At 38.3% G+C, this 25,745-nt stretch overlaps 2 protein-coding genes across 2 annotated transcripts; both read left to right on the forward strand.

The window, feature by feature from the left end:
* Positions 1-17: 17 nt before the first annotated feature.
* Positions 18-25,692, forward strand: LOC111866174 (coiled-coil domain-containing protein 25). The gene is made up of 6 exons (XM_023854862.2): positions 18-149; positions 349-396; positions 5,549-5,640; positions 17,965-18,144; positions 20,440-20,642; positions 25,403-25,692. The coding sequence occupies exons 1-6, from the start codon at positions 125-127 to the stop codon at positions 25,482-25,484; spliced, it is 630 nt and encodes a 209-aa protein (XP_023710630.1). The 5' UTR covers positions 18-124; the 3' UTR covers positions 25,485-25,692.
* LOC117282448 lies at positions 8,016-10,774 on the forward strand. The gene is made up of 2 exons (XM_033752141.1): positions 8,016-9,458; positions 10,556-10,774. Exons 1-2 carry the CDS (start codon positions 8,495-8,497, stop codon positions 10,642-10,644), a joined length of 1,053 nt encoding a protein of 350 aa, XP_033608032.1. The 5' UTR covers positions 8,016-8,494; the 3' UTR covers positions 10,645-10,774.
* Positions 25,693-25,745: the final 53 nt, after the last annotated feature.

Raw genomic sequence — 25,745 nt, forward strand, 5'->3', positions numbered from 1 at the left:
AAATTCACTGATACCCACAATACAATACCAACCTAGCAGACAATGTTGTTGATGTTGTTAATGGAAGGTTGAGGTTGTTTAGGTGTTGAAGCATCAAAGTGTTTGTTTAGGCACATTAACAACAATGGTTTTTTATTTTACAAGTCATGGTAATAATAATGCTAAGTTTTGTGAATAGTTTTCATATGAAGAATCATTAAGATAGTGCATATAATCATATTTAATGTGTCTTCCGGACATCTATGTACGTAGATATAGAATCCGTCATCGTTTATACTAGATGACAAAATAATAATAAGATATTTAATCATACCATCATATTAATGTATAACGCACGGTTAATTACAGTTGTATCACCGGGAGTCCCGCTGTTTATGGGAGTGGACCAATATGAAAGTAAGTGCTTATGACATGCCATATTTTATTGCCATGTGCTTGCGTTAATCAGGCATTGTAAAGGAGTTGTAGGTAAAGCCAAACGGATTTCTCATTAACTACTATAAGTTCCTCATATTAACTCTTTCTGCAGTTGTACAGACTGCGATGCAGTCTATAAGCCAAGGAGCCAACAAATCACAGACAAAGCCCACACATTTTGAATTGGAGGATTTGAAAGTAATGCCTATGAAGGATTGTGCCTTAATGCAAATGAAAGTCAGCTGACATTTCAAAAGAACGTATATCCTCCATCTTCAAGGTTGAAGAGTAAGCAAGCAAGAAACAAGGATGGAGCAGGCAGTAAGCAATGGGACTACATGGTGGTATATCCCAGAAGATAGAGCTCTATAAAGCCCAACCAGATCACAGCAGTTGCTGGAAGTGGTTCCTGAAATTATCTGTGCATTCATTGCACATCTGTAAGATGTTCACAGTCAGGCATTGAGAATCCTTTTCAGAGATAAAGTAAGCTTGAAACCAGTAACCTGAAAATCTAAGCCCCTGTCTCTTCTGCAAAACATCTAAGGAATTTTTATAAGGAAACTCACCATTTTTTTTGTCCAGTAACAACCCTGTGTATGAATATTATTTTCTGTTTGAAACTAATATTTTGAAATTTATGCCAGATTATTCTCTGTACTATTCATGTGGGTATTGTACATGAACACTTGATTCAGTTTGTACCTCAGACATGGCATTTGAGCACAAGAATGTTTAATATAATAACAGGGTCTTGAGATTGTGGTTGACAGGGGTATAACACATAAGTTTGCTTCATAGTAGCTGTTCAAAGATTTGTGGGGGCAGTATTGAAGAAAAATTATAATTAGCACAGACTGTTAGCCTGTCACCTACACCAGAAGTCTGAATTAGTGTTAATATAGTGTAACGTGTTTCGTTACAGAAACGCCGTAGAGATCGTTAATTGGTTTATTGAACAATCTACAAACAACGGCTACAATTAATTATCACAATGTTACGGGTTTCCACACTTTACAAACCCTACAACAAAATCTCTTAACACTATCTTCCAGAGTCTTCACGTATTAATAACGCGGGAGCTATACAAGTCTCCCTGAATTACACACTCCAAATATAACTGGTTATCACGAACTATCACTGATTCGTGCACACACGTCTGTAGCTCTTAACTTGCGAATTGAGAACTCATTGATAACACACTGACTCTCGCTTGTTGCTCAGCCGGCTTTTATTCCGTTCGCTGTTGCTAGTGTGACGTGGCGTATAGCCTAGCAACGCTGTTACCCCTTGGTGACGTCACCGTTGTTGACTCGCTTTGCATAGCTTCAAGGTTGCGGGGACTTGGCTAACTTCGGCTCCACTCGGCTCACTTTGGCTCCGCTCGTGACGTCAGCGCGGGGAGAGTTGCGGGGTGCCTATTACGCGAGCGCTATGTTACCGCTACGTGCCGCTGGGGAGGTAGGGGTCAACATGTCACACTATGTTGACATGAGTATCATGGTCCCATCCCGCTGTACGGGCTGAAGAATTTGTGGCAGATCCCCTGATAATCTTCATGTAGGTTATGCCACAATATGTGAAGGATACCTCTTTCCTTTATGATAAAAGGACATTGTCTGAACCTGGCTGTATTCATAGTGGGAACATAAGTTTATATTAGACATTTGTTGCAATTTGCATAACAAAGTTAGGAGACTGTCATTACCATCTGCTTTTAGGCACATTCACAACCCAGCAGAATATCTGTTATGATAGCCATGTCCATTTGTTTTCCATATGTCTGTACACATGAAACTACTTGTGAACTGCTAAACTGATTCTCATGATGTAATTTTTGAGGTTTTCACGGCGATGACTATGAAGAAAGTCGTCTTCTGGGATCTGGCGCCATGTATTCTTGGTTTTCACCGACGTTTCAGAGGAACATCAGTTGAAACCAAGAATACACGGCGCCAGATCCCAGAAGACGACTTTCTTGATTCTCATGATGTTTGATAATGGAGGTTTTACTAACACTTGTCAGTACATTCCAGTTTTGTGTAAAATTAGTCAAAATTATGGATGTTTTACCTGAAGACAACATGCATATCTCAAGTATGACTTAAATATTTGTCACGATGAAATACAAGGTCTGACAATAATGTTCGTAAACTTGCCATCGTGTGCTAGCCATGGCAGCAATGAATGGAATCCTCAGTATGGTTTGATGATATTGGCATATCAGCAGTTCACAGCTGTGCTGTTGTTGCAGGTCTCTTTCTGAGTGGTGATTGTTATTGTCTAAGCATGTTTTGGTGTGCCATTGTGAGAAAGTCACAGCTTGAATTAGAGCACTGCCTGTGAGAAACTTTTTAGCTAATAAACAAATAACTGTGCTGGAACACCCTCCCTATTCACCCTCAGTGACATATTTCTGCTCCAAAACTTAAAGGAAATATTGAAAAGAAGGCATTTTGATAACATTGATGACATCAGGAGTAATACGATGGCAGCTCTGGAGGCCATTCCACAAAACCAGTTCCAAAATTGTCTTGAAGGGTGGCTTAGGTGCTGGCATCGGTGCGTAGTGTCTTAAGGGGGAGTACTTTGAAGGCGATCACAGTGATACTCAGCAATGATGTATGTAGCACTTTTACCGTGATGAGTTTGTGAACTTTACTGTCAGACCACATATATTTCAGACTGATTTTATAGAGAAAAGGGAAACATATTTTACATTCAGTAAACTTTTTCCCATGTCTTATGGTTTGTGAGGTAATTGAAAACAAGAATTAATACACTGTACCTGTATGTCCAAACTATATATTCCACAATCAACATCAGTCTCCCAGACATAGCTGAATATTACTGAAGCCTCTTATTCTCCATAATAATTAAGCAGTCCCTCCTCCCATCCAAATATCTGTGTCTGTATATATGTATGTACAAGGTGGTTCAAATATGACCGGGACTGATTTGTCTGTAAGCAATCAGCACTGCGCAGCAGCTGTGCGACCTTGAGAGAGTGAAGCCACAACCTCCACCCTCCCTCCTGTTTGGGTTAGAACCTGTTCAGTCCTGTCTGGGAGTTGCTAGAGTGATGAGCGAACAGAAGGTACTATGGAGCGTGGAACAATGCATTGTGATCAAATTCCTCGGAGAAAATGTCCCATCCGCTGAAGTTCACCACAGACTCCAGCAACAGTACGGGGAAGAGTGTCTCTCATGGACCCGTGTGTTTGAGTGGTGTAAGTGCTTCAGAGAGGGCAGAGAGCGCGTGGAGAATGAACCACATGATTGTCGGCGGTGAACATCCGTCACCAAGCCAAACATTGATCGTGCAGACACACTTATTCGTGAGAATAGGCACATCACTATAAAGGAACTTGGAGCAATGCTGTCCATCAGTGTTGGTAGTGTAGAAGACATTGTGAAATACCACCTGCACTATCGCAAGGGGTATGCATGGTGGGTACCACGCACTTTGACAGACGTGAACAAAATGGTGCGCATGCAGCTGCAAGTCGTCTCCTACGGCAGTTTGAAGATGAAGGTGATGCATTTTTGAAGTCTACAGTGACCACCGATGAAACGTGGGTGCACTACTTCATTCCCGAGTCCCAGCAGTCATCACGCGAGTTGCGGCATACCAGTTCTCCCAAACCCAAGAGAGTATGTAGGAGCCATTCAGCAGGAAAACTGATGGCAACATTCTTCTGGGACTAGCGGGGGGTTATCCACGTAGACTTTCTGACAGATGCCAGAATAGTCAATGCAGCTTATTACTCAGACCTCCTGGCAACAGATGTGAAGTAAAAGGTCTGGTCCAAGCGGAAGACAGGTGGAAAACGGGTAGCCTTCCTTCAAGACAGTGCCCACCCCCATATGTCCAAAACAACACTGGAAACCCTCCAGAAATTGAAATGGAACCTTCTGACACATCCGCCATACAGTCCTGATTTGGCACCAAGTGATTTCTACCTGTTCGGAAGGCTCAAATCAGACTTGCAAGGCATGCGGTTTGTGGACAATGACACCGTCATGCAGACTGTTCGGGAGCGGATATGCCGCCAACCACAAGCCTTTTTTGTAAAGGACATCAGGATGCTTCCAGAACGTTGGAAAAAATGTGTTGACTCCAGAAGGGAGTATGTTGAAGACTGACATGTGCAAGTATGTGTTTGGCAATTATGGTTTAAAAAAAATCAGTACCAGTCATATTTGAACCACCTTGTATGTATATATTCAAATATAGTTGGTCGTGCTGTTTATTTCATTTCTTTTTGGCCATAGCTGGTCAGTCTGCAGAAAAATAATTGCTTTAATTGTTCCAAGAGAAGATCGCAATTAAGGAAAGAGTACAGAAGATAGTTTTGATTACATTTTGGTTACATTGAAAACAAATTAAGTCTAATACTGTATTACAGTATGGCTTTGAATCATAGGCCTATATTAAAACAAATGGCGTGCATTTAGTCCTTTTAGTGCATATGATAACAGTGAACAGCAAAGCTTTATTATTGATTGTGTATTAATTCTGTAGCTATATAGTTTCAACTTCTTGCTATTTTGAGGAAGTGTGAACTAACAGTGAGTAGTTGAATGTGAATTTAATGTTTGTTTATTATAGACAAGAGTTCACTGTGCTCTTAATTATTTAATTGGCAGAATATAAGACACCTCCCAAATTAAAGAATATCATTCCCTTTCTCACATAAGTTATATTTTCTTATCATATAAGTAATTTGCAGATCATGGATTAGCTTGTTATTTACAGTTTCTTTCTGTTAAGTGTGCACTGTATACATCTGCAAGAAAGGATCAAAAAGTTCCCAGAATGTAGTCATATCAAGGTAATTGCACTTCCTGTTAAATAGATGGGTGGTGAAGTGTACAGGAGTGGACTTGTGTTGCTTGTGGAGCAAGTTGCAACAGGCCAAGACACATTAGTGTTCCGCAGTTGCCCATAGAGTGAATGTGTTTNTTTTCACGAAATATTATGCCTGAATTCTGGGAAATTCTTGATTCCTCCATGTACAATATTTTTTATTGTCCATATAGTATGTGTTATTGGCATGAATACAAGGAAGTTCATGTTTATCTCTTCTAAGGTGTCATAGGATTCATGGATGATGTCACCTTGTTTCAGATGAAGAGCTCATCAAGTGGGGTTGGCCAGAAGATGTTTGGTTCCATGTCGACAAAGTGTCATCTGCTCATGTCTATCTGAGGCTTCGCTCTGTAAGAACACACATACACACTTTAAGAGGTATCCAGATGTTATTAGGGATGCACCAAATGTAGTCCATTTACAGTGTTAACCACAGTCAATCATAACTCCTTCATATTCAGGGGAGTCGTGTGGTCAAATATTGGCCCATAGACAAGCTATCCTTTCTGCAGTCTTTCATGGTTTTCCTCTAAGCAGATCCCATGGCAGTACCACAGATTAGGTCGTGACCACATTCTTCCACATATTTTCCAATTTATTATTCAAACTGTCAGTATCTTGGACTATATAACACTGAATGGTAGGCCTATCATTCAGTGCTGTATAGTCCAAGATACTGACAGTGTGATTAAATAAACCATAAATAAAGATATAAAATATACTGATGAAAGTATTGCTCAGCATTACTGCATTAGGAAGCATTGAAATCAGTTACTTTTTCCTCAAAGAGACAATCCATGTGTATTTGTCACTCACGCAGTATCTCTGTTAACTGTATAACAGTCATTTAAGAACTGTAGTCAGTCTATTATGTAAGCAGCTTCTACCCCAATTTGAAATCTATATACAGCAGCATTAATGTAGCATATTCATTGGAGTTTATGCACCAGTGATCCAGTACCTAGACACATAGCAATATGTCCCAGCAAGTATGTGCCAGCATTAAGAATGAATGAACCCACACTGGCCAGGGTTTCCCAATCTACCACCCTGGAAAAACTTTTTCCAGCACACAAGCTCAAAAGGCAGCTGAATTCTCACCATGCGCTCAGAAATATGGCAATGTATGACATCATACTCCACATTTACTGGCCTATAGACTTATGAGGGTCATACTGATATTAATAAGCAGCATTACTTTATGAATATTTAATCAGTGTAATGAGATCGGGGCTAGGGGTATCCGGTAGCATAGTTATTTGATGCACAATGCTACAAGCTGGAATTTTGTGGGTTCAGTTCCTGATGAGGTCATTGGATTTTTTGATTGACCTAATCCTTCCAGGCACAGTATGGCCTGGGGTCTACTTACTCGTAGACTCTGGCAGAAATTAGTACCAGGAATCTTCCTCGGGGTAAAGAGAGGCCAGTGCATAAGTCTGATGATCTCACTGTCATCCACGAGTGATTGTCTACAAAATGTGGAAGCCTCGACTACCTCTGACAACCCTGTGGGCCTCCACAGCCTGTTACAGGAATAACTTTACCTTTATTAGCTTTATGAGAGGAAGGATTATACATTCAGTAGCTGTAGCTGTTTTCTTCAGTCTGAAATACATATGGGTCATTCCATGTGAAATCATCCAGAAAGGTCGCTCACCATTTTTAAAAAAAATTATATTTTGTACACTTATTTATACATATTTTCATACTACAAAAAATTTTTTAAAAAATTCTAATCCGCTCAGTTCTCTCGGTACAGGCGTTTTTATAATGCGAAAAAACGCGTTTTCGGCTGAAATGGAGGTTTGCGTTATCTTCCATATCTCGATAACTATTGAAGCTACAGACTCCAATAAAAACGCTATTTGTTCCTCATGATATGGACTACAAATCATATTATTACAAGTTTTTACTCAGCTCACTTTCTGTAGGTGTAATTAAACTTGAAACTTACCTATCGATTTTGGGAAAAACGCTATTTTTGACCTTCAAAAACCAATGGGAGGGGGAAAGTATCAGATCTGTGATTTCTACCATTTGTTGTTACCTATATGGGGAATATAATCACTTAGTTTTGAATCCCGTACCTAGTTTCCAAAATTTTCCAGGAGCTTCCAAACTTTGCTCTGGGCCCCAAATCGGCCATTTTTAACATCTCATATCTCCGGTGGGGAAGCTCAGAAAATTTTTAAATTCCTAGAAGATAATGCTCTATTCTAGAGTAACTTGGAGTTAAAATTAGAACTTTGATATTCAATTAATGGCGAAGTTCTTATAATGCGAATAAACGCGTTTTCGGCTGAAATGGAGGTTTGCGTTATCTTCCATATCTCGATAACTATTGAAGCTAGGGACTCCAATAAGAAATCAGTTTGTTCCCCATGATATGGACTATAAATCATATTATTACAAGGTTTTACTCAACTCGCTTCCTCTAGGTCTAATTAAGCTCGAAATTTACCTATCGATTTTGGGAAAACCGCTATTTTTGACCTTCAAAAACCAATGGGAGGGGGAAAGTATCAGATCTGAGGTTTCTACCCTTTGTTGTTACCTACATGGGGAATATGATCACGTAGTTTTGAACCCCGTACCTAGTTTCCAAAATTTTCAAGGAGATTTCAAACTTTGCTCTGGGCCCAAAATCGACCATTTTTAACATCTCATATCTTCGGTGGAGAAACTCCGAAAATTTTGAAATTCATAGCAAATAATGCTCTATTCTAGAGTAACTTGGAGATAGAATTACAACTTTGATATTCAACTAATAGCGATGTTGTGGGCACTTTGAATTTTACGAAAAAATCAATACCTCGATAATTGGCTTACCTGCATCCAATGGTATTGCCGGTTCTTTATTTGGTATAAAAGACGAGAGATCTATATTTTGTCACTAAAATCATTTTCAGGCCTGTACTTACTGCTCGGAATGACATGTTATCAACACTCGGTTCTTAGAGCTAAGCTCTGGCTATAAACATGGACCTACATCTACGTCCCTTATTTCGCGCCTTGTGTGTTTTGACATCTGAACCCAAACTTTTGTAATCGTGATGTTAGTGTTAGGCTGCTTTCTCAGCAGCATGAAGCATTCACATGAATGCTGTCTCGAACTGTAAGTCAGTGTATGTTCAGCAACTGTAGATCTTTTACGTGTATCGAGCTCGGTATTCTCTAAGTCGAAAGGAAAAAGTTTTTGAAATGGAATGTTCTATAGGTATTGTCACACGTGAAGAATGCCATAAGACTACGTATGGTGCCGTCAACAAACAGTTAACGCTTGTGAGTGAATTGGGTGAAGAGAAACAAACTGTTTTAAAGTTAAGATTGGGTGAATGCGATTTGAGGTCCATATGCAAGCATCATGAGATTAAATATTCTGTTAAATACAATCACCTGTTTGGAAACATTTGTTGTGACCCGCTAAAAGTGCACAAACGAACCATTAAGAAAGGTTTACGTGAAATTTCATTAGAACATCTCAAGAAAGAAAAGAATTTTCCGGTAGCTCTAGTACCAGGTAAATCCTTGTGTCCTAATTGTTACACAAAGATTTTTGTTCTTAAAGAAACCGTAAGTGGGGGCAGTAGTGGTTCTGGAAGGAGCGAGTTTGCACCTATGCAAGAAAATGTGGCAGAATTAGAAGCAGTATGTTCGGCTCTAGATATTTCTCCTGTGGCTAAAATTATGAAGATGAATACTGGGAAAAGACCCGCTGCTTTATCAAAAAAATGTAGAAGAATATCCGACTCTCTTCGAAGGAAACTAGCGAGTTCATTTTCAGACGACTCGATGGGTCTTGATTCAGATGAACAAATACCTTCCTTTGCATTAAGTGAGGAGTATGATTTGTTGATTAACAAATTAAAGGAGAAATGTTTAATCTCAAACAAAGAGGAAAAAATTAAAATCATTAGCTTATTGCCAACTTCGTGGTCAAGACAGAAGATAAGTCAAGAATTTCAAGTTTCTGAGCACTTGGTTAGAATTACTCGAGCGCTTCAGAAGACGCAAGGGATCCTTCCGGATTTAGGCAAAAGGCGTGGCCATCCAGTTCGTGACGAAACAATTCAGGCTGTCACGGAATTTTATGAAAACAATGAAAACAGTAGGATCTGCCCTGGAAAAAAGGATTGTGTGAGTGTTAACGTGGGAGGTATCAAAGAGCATATGCAGAAACGGCTGATACTATGCAATTTGATGGAACTTTACATTCACTTTAAGAATACGCAACCTGAACACAAAATTGGTTTCTCCAAATTTTGTGCACTTCGACCGAAGTGGTGTATCATTGCTGGTGCATCGGGGACTCATACCGTTTGTGTGTGCAGCTATCACCAAAATGTTAAGCTGATGGTAGAGGGAGCAACATTGAATTCGGACTACAAGGATTTATTACGTGTAATGGTTTGTGACATCGAAAGTTATAAGTGCATGAGTAATGAATGCGCAGACTGCCCTGGAGAAGAAATTCTGACGGAATTGCTATCAGCCGAATCTGAGAGCATGCCGGATCAAATAGTCTACAAACAATGGGTCAACACAGACAGAGCTAACATGATTTCTGTAATGCAAACTTACAGTGAATTCTGCGAATCTCTAATTGAAAAACTGACAGAACTGAAAAAACATCACTACGTCGCTAAAATTCAGTCCCAGTATTTGAAAGAAACGAGGGAAAGCCTGGACGAAACACAGTGTCTCGTTCTTGCAGATTTTGCAGAAAACTATTCGTTTCTCGTTCAAGACGAGATTCAAAGTTTCCATTGGGTAAATCAACAGGCTACACTTCACCCATTTGTGTATTACTACAAGGCGGACAATATAACAAAATGCCGAAGCTTGTGTATAATCAGTGATCATGTAAAGCACGATACAGCCACAGTTTACGTGTTCCAAAAATATCTTATCGCCGATATAAAAGAAAATGTGCCTTCAGTCAGGAAAGTTATTTATTTCAGTGATGGCGCTGGAAGCCAATATAAAAACAAAAAGAATCTTTCCAATTTATGTCATCACTATGAAGACTTCGGTCTTCAAGCAGAATGGAACTTCTTTGCCACCTCGCACGGGAAGAATGCCTGTGACGGTATTGGCGGCACCACGAAGAGGCAAGCAACGAAAGCCAGTCTTCAGAGAACTCATTTTAATCAAATCATGTGCCCGCTAGAACTGTACAAATTCTGCACAGAAAATATCTCAGGGATAGTTTACTTTTTTGTGCCAACAGAGGAAGTTGCAAGAAATGAAATCATTCTAAAAAGCAGGTTCCAAAAGTGCAAAACTGTGCCCCATACAAGAGAAAAACACCGGGTCGTCCCTCTGGAGGAAAACACGGTCAGGTGTTATAAAACATCTAAGTCCGATGATTTCGAAGACATCGTGGTAGTGGACAATTCCTGAACTACTTTCAAACAAACTGGACGATTTTCATCGGAGTACACAAAGAACTAATACTATTGGATGCAGGTAAGCCAATTATCGAGGTATTGATTTTTTTGTAAAAGTCAAAGTGCCCACAACTTCGCTACTAGTTGAATAACAAAGTTTTAATTTTATCTCCAAGTTACTCTAGAATAGAGCATTATTTGCTATGAATTTAAAAATTTTCGGAGTTTCTCCACCGGAGATATGAGATGTTAAAAATGGTCGATTTTGGGCCCAGAGCAAAGTTTGAAATCTCCTTGAAAATTTTGGAAACTAGGTACGGGGTTCAAAACTACGTGATCATATTCCCCATGTAGGTAACAACAAAGGGTAGAAACCTCAGATCTGATACTTTCCCCCTCCCATTGGTTTTTGAAGGTCAAAAATAGCGGTTTTCCCAAAATCGATAGGTAAATTTCGAGCTTAATTAGACCTAGAGGAAGCGAGTTGAGTAAAACCTTGTAATAATATGATTTATAGTCCATATCATGGGGAACAAACTGATTTCTTATTGGAGTCCCTAGCTTCAATAGTTATCGAGATATGGAAGATAACGCAAACCTCCATTTCAGCCGAAAACGCGTTTATTCGCATTATAAGAACTTCGCCATTAATTGAATATCAAAGTTCTAATTTTAACTCCAAGTTACTCTAGAATAGAGCATTATCTTCTAGGAATTTAAAAATTTTCTGAGCTTCCCCACCGGAGATATGAGATGTTAAAAATGGCCGATTTGGGGCCCAGAGCAAAGTTTGGAAGCTCCTGGAAAATTTTGGAAACTAGGTACGGGATTCAAAACTAAGTGATTATATTCCCCATATAGGTAACAACAAATGGTAGAAATCACAGATCTGATACTTTCCCCCTCCCATTGGTTTTTGAAGGTCAAAAATAGCGTTTTTCCCAAAATCGATAGGTAAGTTTCAAGTTTAATTACACCTACAGAAAGTGAGCTGAGTAAAAACTTGTAATAATATGATTTGTAGTCCATATCATGAGGAACAAATAGCGTTTTTATTGGAGTCTGTAGCTTCAATAGTTATCGAGATATGGAAGATAACGCAAACCTCCATTTCAGCCGAAAACGCGTTTTTTCGCATTATAAAAACGCCTGTACCGAGAGAACTGAGCGGATTAGAATTTTTTTAAAAATTTTTTTGTAGTATGAAAATATGTATAAATAAGTGTACAAAATATAATTTTTTTTAAAAATGGTGAGCGACCTTTCTGGATGATTTCACATGGAATGACCCATATCAAATGGATGTGCACCAATATGTACCCATAGTTCACTACTGCAAAGTGGCTCTATATGATGTATGATTTCAGCAGGGTGGTGTGATCAAATTTCTCATAAAGGAGAACATTTCAAGTGCAGACATCTCTAATTGACCTTGTCATGTCTGTGGAGATTCCTACATGAATGCAAGCAGTCTGTGACTTCGGGTAAAATACTTCAAAGATGGCAACAGGAAATTTGCCAGTCAGCTTCACAGCTGTCGACCAAGAGGGCTATGGTTAAGGAGATTGTAATGCAGCATGATGTTTGACACAGTGCTGTGCAGGACATAATGTAGTCTTTGGGTTTCCAGAAAAGTTGTTATTTCATTTCCCAAATGCTGACAGGTAATCACTAAAGAAAGTGTGTGGTTGTGTCATCACAGTTCCTTCAGAAATGTGCTACTTACGTTGATGACTTGCAACAGAGCATCATGACTGGTGTTGAAAGCTGGTTCTACCACTTTAACCTGGAAACAGAGCGACAGAGCATGGAATGGCATCATGTTGCATCTGCAAAGAAGAAGGCCAGAAGTATACCCTCATATGCAAAAATTACGGGTTGTTGAGAACTGAATACTGGTTGAGTTCTTGCCTAGTAAAGAAACTGTCATTGCAGTTTCCTACATTCAGATGCTTCAGAATGTGACATGCACCCCATGACTAGCACCTGATGAAATAACACAGTCTTGAAGACAGCAATGCACACTGCACACGTGACATCAGGAGAAACTGAACAGTTTGACTGGGGAGTGATTCCCTGTTCTCCCCACAGTCTGGACTTGGTCCCTGCAGCCTACTACTTGTCTGATCATGTAATAGGTCATATAAGGGGCCAGCACAGCAGAGATTATGAGACAGTCAGCAAATCACACAACTGGCTGAACCTATGCTGCAAACTGCAGCTAGAGGCTGTCCCCCTCTTCAAGGTGGTCGCCAGTTCAATTATCCTGACACACTGAAAGCTGTGTTTCTATTTATGAAAAAAATGTACTTACAAGATTGTCTTCACCATGTGTCTTGTGTCATGTTACATAGATTTTAACTTGAGTGTGATTTTCTCCGCAATAAGACTGACCACAAGAACACAGTGAGAAAATTTGAAGCAATACACAGTGCACAGTTACAGCTGGTCCCTGCATATCTGCAGACTGTTAAGTAGAATACATCCCTGTGACAATACATATCAGTAGTCACTGGCAAAGGTAAAGTAAAAGTAAAGCTGTCCCTGTATCAGGCCGTGAAGGCCCATAGGGTTGTGAGACGTTGAGGGTCCCACATTATCTAGACAATCGGCTGAAAGATGGCGATAAAGTTGTCAGCCTTATGTGCCGGCCGCGCTTTACTCCCCAGGAAAATTATTTAATTAATTCCTGGTACTCATTTCTGTTAGAGGCTGAGTCTACCCCAGGACCATAGTGTGGCTGGAAGGATTAGGTCAATTGAAAAAAATCCACTGACTTCATCGGGTCTTGAACCCGTGACCTTCCAGCTTGTAGCTAGTACCTTAACCAACTACGCTACCGCGTGCCCGCCACTGGCAAAGGTAGTTATTTTAATCCCAGCAAAGAAATTGAACTAACAATATGGTTTATGGTAAGATCACCGGAGGTGTAGAGGTTGTGATATGTTTTCTTTCACAACTTTGTCAGTCTGCAGATTTAAAGTTTGTTTGTTTTGACATTCTGTAATCAGTTTTACGATTTAAAGTATTTTTGTGACATCTATGGTGTGCATGTGTAGCGTGTCAGTGCTGTAATGTTGAGGTTTAGAAAATATAAGTTGGATACAATGAAGGTAAAGAAAAACAAGAAAAATGATGAATTCAGGAGGTAGTAGAGAGTGTTATGTGAGGGTTTTTTTTTCTTCTGAGGAGGAAACACGTGTTTGTGCATCAGCCTCTGTGACATACGGTGAGGCTGGCAGCAGTGATACATATTTTTTCAAAAGGGTGACACTGAGATATGTAGTCCTTGTGAGTGCAGTGAATCATTAGTATTTCTGAACCAGCCACTTGGTCAGAGCACACTGCTGATGACAGAAGATGTGTCATTGTTAGGCACGGACCTGTGCAGATCAAGTCTAATGCTCAATTCACCTTCCCTGCCCATGAAAAATTTTTGGGAAGGCATTTAAAACATGACTGCTACTCTGGAAAACAGCAGAATGGTGACAAAGCAGAATGTTGCTTGTTGGTCTATTCCATGATTGCAGATGCAGTATTTTGTTGTTGCTGTAACTTAACTTGTGAGATCTGGCTATCAGATCTGGGGCAGAGGCACTAGCAGATGAATCACTCATAGGGGACATAAGGTGATGGTAGAGGTCCAATCAAGTGGGGGCAAAGGCTTATAGAGGATGCACTAGACAGCACATGGCTGTTATTTGGCATGCTCTTGTTCAGTTGATTGTCAGCATTAATGTCATTGTCATATGTACAGGAAGATTTAACTTCCCTGCTGGATCATCATACTTTCCAGAACAAGTTTATGATCAATGCTATTAATTTCTTATATAATGTGTTAATAGAGTGCATTCAGTGTTAATGAATGCATTCAGTGTACACCATTAACATTGAATACATGGTTGGTGAAGATCTGTATAATGCAGGATTTAATGAAATACAGCTAACTAAATTAATGAACACACAATGTGTGCTGTTGATTAACTTTGTGATTAATAGAATGTATAACAAATAAGACACGTATAATTCTAACTGAAGTACACTCTGTCCGCTGATGTTTTTTGTTAATGTAACTGCTAAGGATGTTGACTTTTGTAGTTTGTAGGGTCTCTTCAGCATGATGTACACCTTTACAGGGCATACTAAAATAAACGTATTGTTCATATATTAACTAACTCACTTCACTTCTATCAGGAAATACCCCTTTAATGACTGGTTTTGGTGCATTCCCTAATCTTAAAAATATTATTTTATTACACTGTCATTTATTGTGTTCTTTGGTTGATTAATTTTGTACCCACATTTCTCTTCTGATCTTTTTGGAGATGGTGACTGATGTGAAAATGATTTTATGTGTAAAACAAATATGATTGAAAAATGAGGATTGAATGTTGCAGTCACACTGCTGCTTTGTACTTGTGAGATTCCAATCTCAAATCTTGGCCCAGAGACTGGCTGTCTTGAGGGGATTTTCATCATTTTACTCACAAAGAGAGGGAATCAGATTTGGGTCTGAGATTTCAATAAAACTGAGGTAAAATGGAAGAAGACTTCAAATAAAGGCGCATGTCTTTTTCCTTCTGCAGGTTTTAAATATTTTCCCATTGGTATAGCTAAAATATAAGATGGCTTGTGAGATATAAAGGCCTGGTACCTGAGGGGATAATATTTTACATCAGCAAACATTTAAAAACTTTCACAAATCACATATCTGGATTTGTTATTTGTGCAGCATCTTCATATGATATAAATGATGGACAGGTGAAATATACCAATTTATTTAACACCTTACAAATAACAAGAGAGATGTATAAATTTATTTGAATAATTCATTCTTTATATTAATCAAAAAGCATGTACCGAAACATTATGTCTATGTCACTAACTTAGATTTTTGAAGTGTGAATACATTTTGCTCTGCACATTACCAGTGAGCAGACTGATGATGCAGTTTTCTGGCAAATGTTGTATTGGCATGTTTGCTGCTGCTGCTGCCATTATCATCATTGTTGTCATGGTCATTGTTCCCTCCTGGAATGCCCATGTTAAGGACAGAGCTCATGCATTGCATAATTATTCCGTACATACTAATTGTTTTCTTCATCAACACAGTGAGCAAATGCAAACATGTTTTAGGGTGCTACATTTGAAAGCAACCAAAACAAGTAATTTCAACACCAAACACTTTTTATGGACTGTAAATTTTCCCAGTTGCAATTCATCTTTCTTAAATTGCCAGGGAAGTAGACTTCTCGCTATTACTAATTTTGAAGCAAACCATCCATATGTAATCATATTAAATATCAGAGCTAATAACTATGGATCAATTAATATTTTTTAATTTCATCACCTTTTTATTACCCATCCCTATTCTAATAGAGGAACGTGGCTTTTTGCAGTTTCTTCAGTTAAAGGTTTTGACTTGCTTGAAGAAACAAATGTTGTATGGTTGACAGAAAGGGGTACTTTATGATGGAATAGCTCATAGATGACTTGTATGTTTATCTTTCACATTGGTGACTTCATCATTAAAAACCAGGATTTTAGGTTTGAGGTTCTCATGGCAGTGACTATGAAGAGTGCTAATGTCTGGGATGTGATGCTGTTTAGTCTGGTAGAAGCTTATCAACATTTCAGAGGCTCATACTGCCCCCATATTTAGTGTCAAGGAGTTAGCTGGTTGCTTGGCCTATTCAACCCTGAAGATGGAAGCATTAGATTCCTATGAACTGTTAATAAACTTGCACAAGACTACACAATGCCATATCCCAGAATACAGTAATATTGACTCCAGGATTTTGTTGTATGCTATACAGGATATTTCACAGAAAAACTGCCATACTTCAGGAGGTAATGACAATTGAAGAAGGTTAATACAACATTGAACAGTTCTGTCTTATAGGATATGTCATATAGTATGTTGAAGGTCAAGTGATGTTTCGGAGGAATATGTTCGCTTTCATCTTCAGGCATGCAGAAGCCAGCATGAATCAGGTAGCAAGCAGATCTTTGCTAGTGTATCATCCATCATAGTATATACAAGAACTGAAGACTATTATGGTATATGAATTACACATGATAAATGTAAGAATTTTAATATCTCTGAAATTTGAGCTGTCCATATGTCATATCAGTACACTCTACAAGACTTGTTTCTGTTAGTTGTAATATAAGTTTTTAGGATGAGGTGACAATCTTGTGGAAACCTTGAGTGATTGTACTGAACTATTGGTTAACTGAACGCCCCTGATGATGACTGTTTGAAAACTGAAACTGTTGGGGTACTGAGTAAGTAAATATTGTTTTATGATGTAATTTAATGGTGTTTATTAAATTATGTAATACATTACAACAGCACACAAACCAATATGAAAAAGAAACTGTTACGTAATGTCCAAGGACATTGTTACAAATACTGTATATATATGGTGTCATTGTCTGCTGATGGGAACCTTATGAGCTGGTAGGTAATCTTACCTGAGATCAGAAACAGATCCATAGGCCAAGAAATTGTGTTTCTGTTTATAATGCGGAGGGAATAGGCAAAATCCAGAAACCCAGTAATTCTGATTGTCACGTGTATGAGGGACTACAGATTGGGTTTGGATTGGTAATTGGATTTAATGACCACTTACAGATTGTAACTACAAGTAACTATAGCTGTATCACTAATTCGTCCACTCTGCAGTTCACCACAGCACACACTAAGTCTTCTCAGGCCGCTGTATCTTCGCCACTAGTTGCCTGGTAATGGCTTCCAGCAGCAGACATTACCTTACTTTGGGTTCCAGTCCCTGTGCCTCGGCTACCAGGTTCTAAGAGCAGCAGCTCACCAACTGAACTGCAGTTCTCTGACTAAGTCACCAACCAGCTCTTCACTTCTCTCCACTGAACTGAACTAACATCCACTAATTGACCTGCTTATAACATCTTGGCATGTACTGCACAGACAACACCATTCGTCCATTGCTGTTCAGTTGTTGTTTAGCAGACTGCACCGAGAACGCGGTTCCTCTGTTGCAATTCAATTGTTGCTTAGTGGACTGAACAGAAAACACTGTTTTTCAGTTAGTACATTGGTGCATGTTAGGAGTCTGTTGCCTAGCAGTGGGCATTGTTTATAGAGTCATTATTTAGCAATGGGTCTACATGTTACAATGCCTTCATTAGGAACACTTTATACATGACTTGGAGTCATGCTTTCTGTGAATTTTTTTGTTTTCACTTTATCTGTTGCTTTAATGTTTTCCTACTTGCAGCATGTTTACATGTGTTCAACAGGGACAGATGATTGATGACATACCCACAGCAGTATTAGAAGATGCAGCCCAGTTGGTGAAAGCAAATAGCATTCAAGGCAACAAGATGAATGATGTAGATGTTATATATACAATGTGGACAAACCTCAAGAAGACAGATGGAATGGAAGTTGGCCAAGTTGGTATCCACAAAGAAAAGGAGGCACGTTTTAGATTATCTGCAAATGGTAGAGCTAGTGTTAGTTATTGTCTTAGATTTCTGAAGTTATATATTTTTTTAAGTAGGGTCTTCTAGTGCTCACTGCTCATACACAACTGATTTTAGATTAATCCTTGTGACTAAAAGAAAAATATTTTGAAGAGAACTGATTCCGTGGGGTGATGCCATAAACCTTTATGTTGCTGTGTCCATATTATTATAGCATGACCTTTAGAAACTAACTTTCAGAATGTTTCTAGCATGCTGCTGGGTATTTCCATTCATCAAGAATGTGATGAACTTTAAATCACACCTCTTTTCTCTTCCTGTGTTCCAGCCTTAGAAGAAGTTCTAAGCTGATGCATGTAACAGTGTACATACCTTATATTGTGCATCGGTGTACACATATATTTTTTGCCTGACCTTAGCCATCATAGGGATAGTAGAGATTGGTATCCACAAATATTCTCAAACCATCTTCATAATATAAGGTTAAAAGTTAGTATGTATTAATTTTATTTCTACTGGACTTCTGTATTTAAGGAAAACTGAAAAAAAAACAGATGAGTATAGCTGGACACGCTAATTACTGAACACGCACATGAATCATGCATAAATATTATACTTTTACCATATATAGATCCTTTTGCACGGGAGAACAGAGGCCACACACCCACTGAAGTTATATACCTGACTGTAATATCTAATGTTGCTGGTCACCTTTCTCCTTTTATTAACCTTTATCACATGGGATTTAAATCCCAATATGATGGTCTGATGGTTGAATTTTAAAACGGGGATGCTTAAATAGTAATATTGTGTTTTTCAGTATAATTGGCAACTCAGGGAAGTTTTTTTGTGAGTTACGAGGCAAAGGAAAGTTCTGCTGATAAGTAGCAAGAGCCAGATCTTTTCAGAAGCCACACGATAGAAGCACTGCCAGCAAGTTTGCACCTGTACCCAGCATAGTGTTGTAACCTTGTTTTTTTTCTGATGGGGAACTTGAACTTGAACTTGATGATGCAACTCACACTTGCAGTTATACTGTTGTGAGACTGCCGCCATATCACTGCCAGTATAACCCTGTCTTCAGGATGAGTACAGTCTTCTGGGTTGTAACATCATGTAGCGCAGTAGAAGTGCACCCACATTTTTGAGGAGTATACTGGCTCCATCTTCAGGGTTAGAGAGGGTGCCAAGTAGGAAACCAGGAATAAGCAGACATTCCTCCAAAACATTAGTGTACTTCTGCAAAACTGCATGCTGTTACAGCATATAAATAATACTATTCATAGTCACTGCCATAAGCACTTCAAATCCAACACTGTAGTCAGACTTTCAGATGCTGAAATTTTAATGAACACTGCCCTTGACAATATTATGAGTACCAGGAATCTCCCTGGGGTGTAAAGGGCGGCTGGCACATAAGGCTGACAACCTTACCGCCATTTGTGAGCCAGTTGTCTAGAAGATGTGTGAACCTTACCCTCTCACAACCCAATGGGCCTCCACGGCCAGTTACAGGGATAACATTACCTTACCTTGACAGTATTACAAAAACTATTTGACAGTCACATGTTTAGATCAAAGAACATATTTAAGATACTTTCAGAAGTGAACAGCTGCATGATATCATCCTGTACCTGATAACAATCAGTCTGTAAGACAGTAGCATGCCTGGAGATAGTTCAGACACCTGTGATGAAGAATTTTCAGATGATGACTTTACCAAAGAATTACACTCATATTGAGGAACAGATGGCTAGGACTAGAAAAAATGAAGTGTAAATTCAAAGAAAATATGAAGTTGCAGAAACATAAAATCTGTTAAAGTTTAATATTATTGTTACTGGCATTTGGCTGGGACCACGAAAAAACGTGCATAAATTCATGAAAAATGTAAAATCGAAGTTTAACTGTAGTTGTTCTGTCTTGAAAGCACTTAACTGCTCCTTGTCTTGTACTGTTGGTGAGTGTGTAGAATAAGTAGTGCCTGGCATGAGTCGGTTTTCTGTATACACTTATGTTAATCATGTTGCTTCTGCCACAAGTACATCAAAGAAGGAACGTTTATTGAGCTGATTCTCTTATTATGATAAACTTAATTGCTTGTTTTAATCATTCACATAGTTAGGAGTATGTTCAGGTTAGTGTTCAGAGGTCAGGGACAGTCGGAGTGTGAATTTAACCACTCACCTCCATCTGGTTTAAGAACTGAGATTTACATTACTTTAATGGCACTATGCATTGCTTTGCCTTTCTCTTAACATTGATAATATATGTACTTGTACTGTACAGGTGCGGAAGATACGGGTAGTAAAAAAGAGCAATGAGATTTTAAATCGCCTAAACAAGACAAAGAAAGTTTCTTATCCAGACTTTCGAGCAGAGAGAGAGAAAAGAGACAGAGAAGAAAGAGAAGACAAGAAAAAACTACTAAGACAACAACGTGAGAGAGAGAAGGAAGAAGAGAAAAGAAAAAAGGAGGAAGCGGAGTTGAGGTAAATAGTGAGAACAGAGGATTGATTTTTGATATTCTGGTATTAGCAGGGCTTGAAACACCTGCTTACGTCAAATGAATAGATTTCACCTTCTGGTGAGTTAAAATTTGCAGTAGGAGTTCCATTTAATTCATTTTAGGTTCTCAAATGATCTTCTGAATTTTTGTTCTAGTTTTGGCACTATTTCAGCAAATTTTTGGTTTGGATTGATATAATTTTACTTTTGTGGTATTTATGTGTTACATTTCTGGGAATACTATTTGCTTTGGATGAGCAGAATTATTTTGTAATGTAGTTTATCTTTTCTTGTTTGTGTTCTGGCATCACAAACAATAAGGCACAAAGTTTTTTTTTTTTTTTTTAGGGGGGGGTTTGTTATAATATTAAACTGTGTTATATTTGATTTGTTGGGTCCCGCTCTTGAAGCATGGTGCAGATCTGTTGCTTGCTGACATTGTGTTCTGCTCATGTATAGTTTATTTTTTATTCATTTAATGATGTCTTATTTATTGGTATAATGAAAAGCAAACACAAAGTGTGAAATTAGAGCTATGTTTAGAGCTAGACTATGAAGAAAGTGTTGCACTTCTTTTTAAAGAAACTTACTAACTGTAGCTGCAACAAAGAAAAAACTCAAAGCACATTATTATTATATTTTGACAACACAGCATGTGAAGAAAATGTGAAGATGCTCAAAGAGATAAACAATATAAATAACCAGGATCTTCAACTCTGGTTACAAGAAATCAAGACGAGGTAGAGAATTTCAGTGTGATTGGCTGAAGGATTTTTCATGTTTAGAATATGACACTAAGAGTGAAGTAGCAAGATGGTTTATATGTTCTGACTTCAGTGCATGAATTAACCAGAAAGTTAGACACTGTTTCTATTCCATTTAAGTACGTACTTTCAGATTCTATGGAAAGTTGTCCATACATATAAAATTTATGGGAAATTTTCATGCACAGTTGAATTCAAAAGAAACACCACTGGCTGTGTATATATAGAAAATGGAAGAAGAAATATTTGGGTACTTAATAGTGGTGTTCAGTATAGCATATCACATGACCAACAATAATAAGCCACCCAGTGGTATAGAAGAGCTGTTAAACCTTCAAACAAATTAGGCATAAATGTTCATGAGCAGTGCAGAAGTAATAACCATTGTAAAGAATTTGTGAATTTAATTCTGTAAGTTGTAGCTGAAGTAAAGAGCTCCAAGTTCCATAGCCCCATAATTAGTGACTCTTATAAGAAGTCTACAGTGAAGCAAATGGTAATGTATGCAAAATATTTTAAAGATGGTGGAGTTAAGGAGTAATTCTGGGCATCATTGTGTAAGGACATCACTAGGGAAGGGCTAGTAGTAGGTGAGCAGAATAGTCTGGGGCTTAGCTGGAAGGACTGGGCAGAGATGAAGCTTCCAGTATGACAGGGAACGTTTGTGGATTAATGACAAGAATGAAGACTGTTTTAAATCATTTAATTCCCATACAGTGTACTGCACACAAGTAACAACTCTGTGTATTGGATGTTTGCTAAATGTTCCATATTGTTCACAAGTGGGTGATTTCTTGATTCCACTCTGCAAGTTTTATAAGTTCTTATAAAAGGTAAGATGAACTAAGGAATACTGCTAGTAATGGCCTGCTAAGATTCAAATAATTCAGCATATTTATCATGTTGGATGGGTGGCCCTTAAAATTTAAGGGACTTTTGAAGACACTTGAAAACTTCCATATCATTCTAGCAGTAGCAGTTAATTTTTTGTTGGGCATCCTTGCCATCTTGAAGAACCTATCCTTAATTTTCCAATTTCAAGTGCTCAATAAATCCAGTTACCGATTCAGACCCATCTATAGTCACTGTATCACGTGACAACATAGTATCACATATAAAATTGGTTTATTTGTGATACAAGTATAAAAATATGAACATATGATACATTTCAGTATCTCTGAACATATAAAATGTGCAGTTTATTAGAGTAATAAGGGAATCACATTGAACTGTAGAACAGATGTTCCATTAAAAGAGGCTTTTTGTTCTGCTGTTTAACAGCTTATTTATTTAAGATATACATTTTGATGTAGGAGCCGGGCTGGTATAGTAAGTATAGTGACTGCTCCTGCATTCTGGTGACAACACTTGAACGTGTACTTAATTTTCACTGTATATCAATTTCCTTATTAGCATCTACTCAAACTTCTATGATTTTATGATATTAACATTTTCGCTCCACATATAACTTCATCAGCACATACCAGAAGTTGAAGTGTCCCAGTCAGTTTTATTCCTAGCTGATTTTCTTGGACCTTTCTAATTGTGTATTCCAAAGCAAAATTGAAAAGCAGTGTTGATAGTGCATCTCATTTTTTTCAGATCCTTCTTAATAAGAAATGCATAAACAAATGTTTATGTGTACAGACTTACTATAGGTTTAATTTAAGCATGTTCTGATTAGCCCATTTGGTTTCAGGTGACTTCACTTCAGTGAAAATGATGACTATAAAGTTTGTGAACTTGTCATGTTAGAAGCACTACATACCTCATTGCTGAATATCACTATGGTCACCTTCACAGTACTTCCCTTGGGAAGCTATGCACTGATTCCAGCGCCTAGACCACCCTTCAAAACAATTTTGGAACTGGGAGCTGCTATCATTTTACTCCTGATATCATCAGTGTCATCAAAATGACTTCCTTTCAATATTTATTTTATTTTGGGGAACAGAAGTCAATGGGGGCTAGATTCAGTGAATAGCAAGGGTGTTCCAGCACAGTTATTTGTTTTACTAGCTAAAAAATCCCTCGCAGACAGTGCCATGTGAGCAGGTGCATTGTTGTGATGCAAGATCCATGAGTTGTTGGCAGAAAGCTCGGGTCGTTTCCATCTGACTTTTTCATGCAGCCTTTTCAGTACTTCCAAATAGTAAACTTGGTTGTGTGTGTGTGTCCAGTTGGTACATGCTCATAAAGAACATTCCCTCTAATATCAAAAAAGTTAACAACATGGTTTTGACTCTTGATTTGGTCTGACAGAACTTTCTTGGATGTGGGAGAATTGGCAGTCTTGCATTGTGCACTTTGCCATTTTGTTTCAGGATCATGCTGGTAGACCCATGTTTCATCACCTATGGTGACATGGCCCAAAATGTCATCTTGCCTCTCCAAAATGTCTTGGCAAATTTCGACTCTTCTTTGCTTTTGTTCTTTGGTGAGCTCCTTTGGGGCCATTTTTGCACACACCTTCCTCATGTCAAGATCTTCAGTTAAAATTTTCCTGTTTCTTTGTCGAAGTTCACTTGCCCTGCTATCCTCCTGATAGTCAGCTGATGAGTTACACACACAATTTGACGACCTTTTGCAATGTTTTCTTCAGTTTTGCTAATTGCTGGCCATCCTGATCTCTCTTCTTCAGTGACACTATCTCTTCCCTCAGAAGAACATGTCATCCACTTGTAAATTACTGTTTTCTTCATAGCATATACCCATAAACTTGCACTAACCTCTGATTTTGCTTCCACTCTTCCCACGTTTAACAAGAAATTTAATGTTCATTAGTTGCTCTAATTCAGGCTCTGACATTCTCGCGACAACACGCCAAAACACACTCAGACAATAATAGATGCCACTCAGAAAGATACTGCAATAGATCAGCAACACCATAGCTGTGAAACGCTGATATGCCTACATCATCAAACCATACCAAGGTTTCTGTCCAGTGTTGCAACAGCAAGCACACAATGGCGAATTCGCAGACTTTATTGTCAGACCTCATACTTTTTTTCTGAGATTAGAACTTCACTAAATTCTATAAATAACTGATATAGAGCCCCATCATATATCCATTTTTTTTCAACAATGTTTTGATGACTGCGTTAATATTTAATCAATAGTTTGAAATCTGCATCTCGTGTTTCTGTGCACTGTTAATGTGACAAGGTTTCAGAGACTGTTGATCTTTGCTGAGGATGCAGTAATTGGTCATGAGTACTGGGACAGTTGCAGAACTTGTAGTTGGATATGGTAAATCTGATGTGTCAAAGAGATGTGACCCAGCGCCACTGCATGGGCAATAGTTGTAACATTGGTTGACTGTGGTTATACAGTTCCCTTGCCATCCAGATTGATGATTTATTTTTAATTTGATTTGTAAGGGACAAGGTGTATGTATAATACGAGTACATAACGCTTGTTGGCAAGGCTTTGTAGCAGGAATTAGAATATCATCTGCATGCCTTCTGTATTTGTAAAGGAAATGTTATTGAACAGTGTTAAAATCCGAACTTACTAAAGAAACTGCAAGTTTAGAAGGTATTTGAGCACACCTTGTACACTGTTTCCTGACTCAACTACAGTTTACTTCATGTCACCACACCCTATTTTCCATCTCATTCTTTGTGTACTCTCTTGGAGCTTTCCCTGCCAAAGTTCTGTAGCATATCTTTATTCCACCATCCAATTACATGTCCAGTTTATCCTTCCACCATTGAAATATAATTTAATGACCTTGACAGTGCTGGTAGAAGGGAATGAATTAGGTATGCTATAAAAAATGGTTGATGTTAATTGGCCCTTATTATGTTGCATTTCCATGTAGCATTCCTTTGTCATATATCTAAAATTTTGACTCAAAGCTTGTTGTTAGAATTTTGTGTATATTCTCAAATTTCCTCTCCAGCAAATATCTGTTTCCATATGCAAGCATGTACTTGAATTATTGCAGTATTCTTTACTGATTATTGAATTGTTTACAGAAGCTATAGTACATTGATGAAGCTGGAGAACATGACGTCCAACACTTCAGTAGATGGCAATGATTCAGATGATTTCATGTGAATTAAAGTGAATAAGCTCTTACATTCATGGATAATTTACCTCACATCAGATTCTGGTTCGTGTGAGTTTGTGTCTGTGACACTGACCATTGACTCAGCTCATGACTGCTTCAAAGAACTAGATAAATGTGGACATAATTGAGGCAAATTGTTCCATTCTTGAAACTGAATGTAATAATTAAGAAATAAATTACTGTTGTTGTCTATCATGTATTTTTCCTTTCCCTTCAGAACTGGGTTAAGTGTAACATAAATCACTTAA

The sequence above is a fragment of the Cryptotermes secundus genome, unplaced genomic scaffold, assembly GCF_002891405.2.
Source record: "Cryptotermes secundus unplaced genomic scaffold, Csec_1.0 scaffold599, whole genome shotgun sequence".
NCBI classification, from domain to species: domain Eukaryota; kingdom Metazoa; phylum Arthropoda; class Insecta; order Blattodea; family Kalotermitidae; genus Cryptotermes; species Cryptotermes secundus.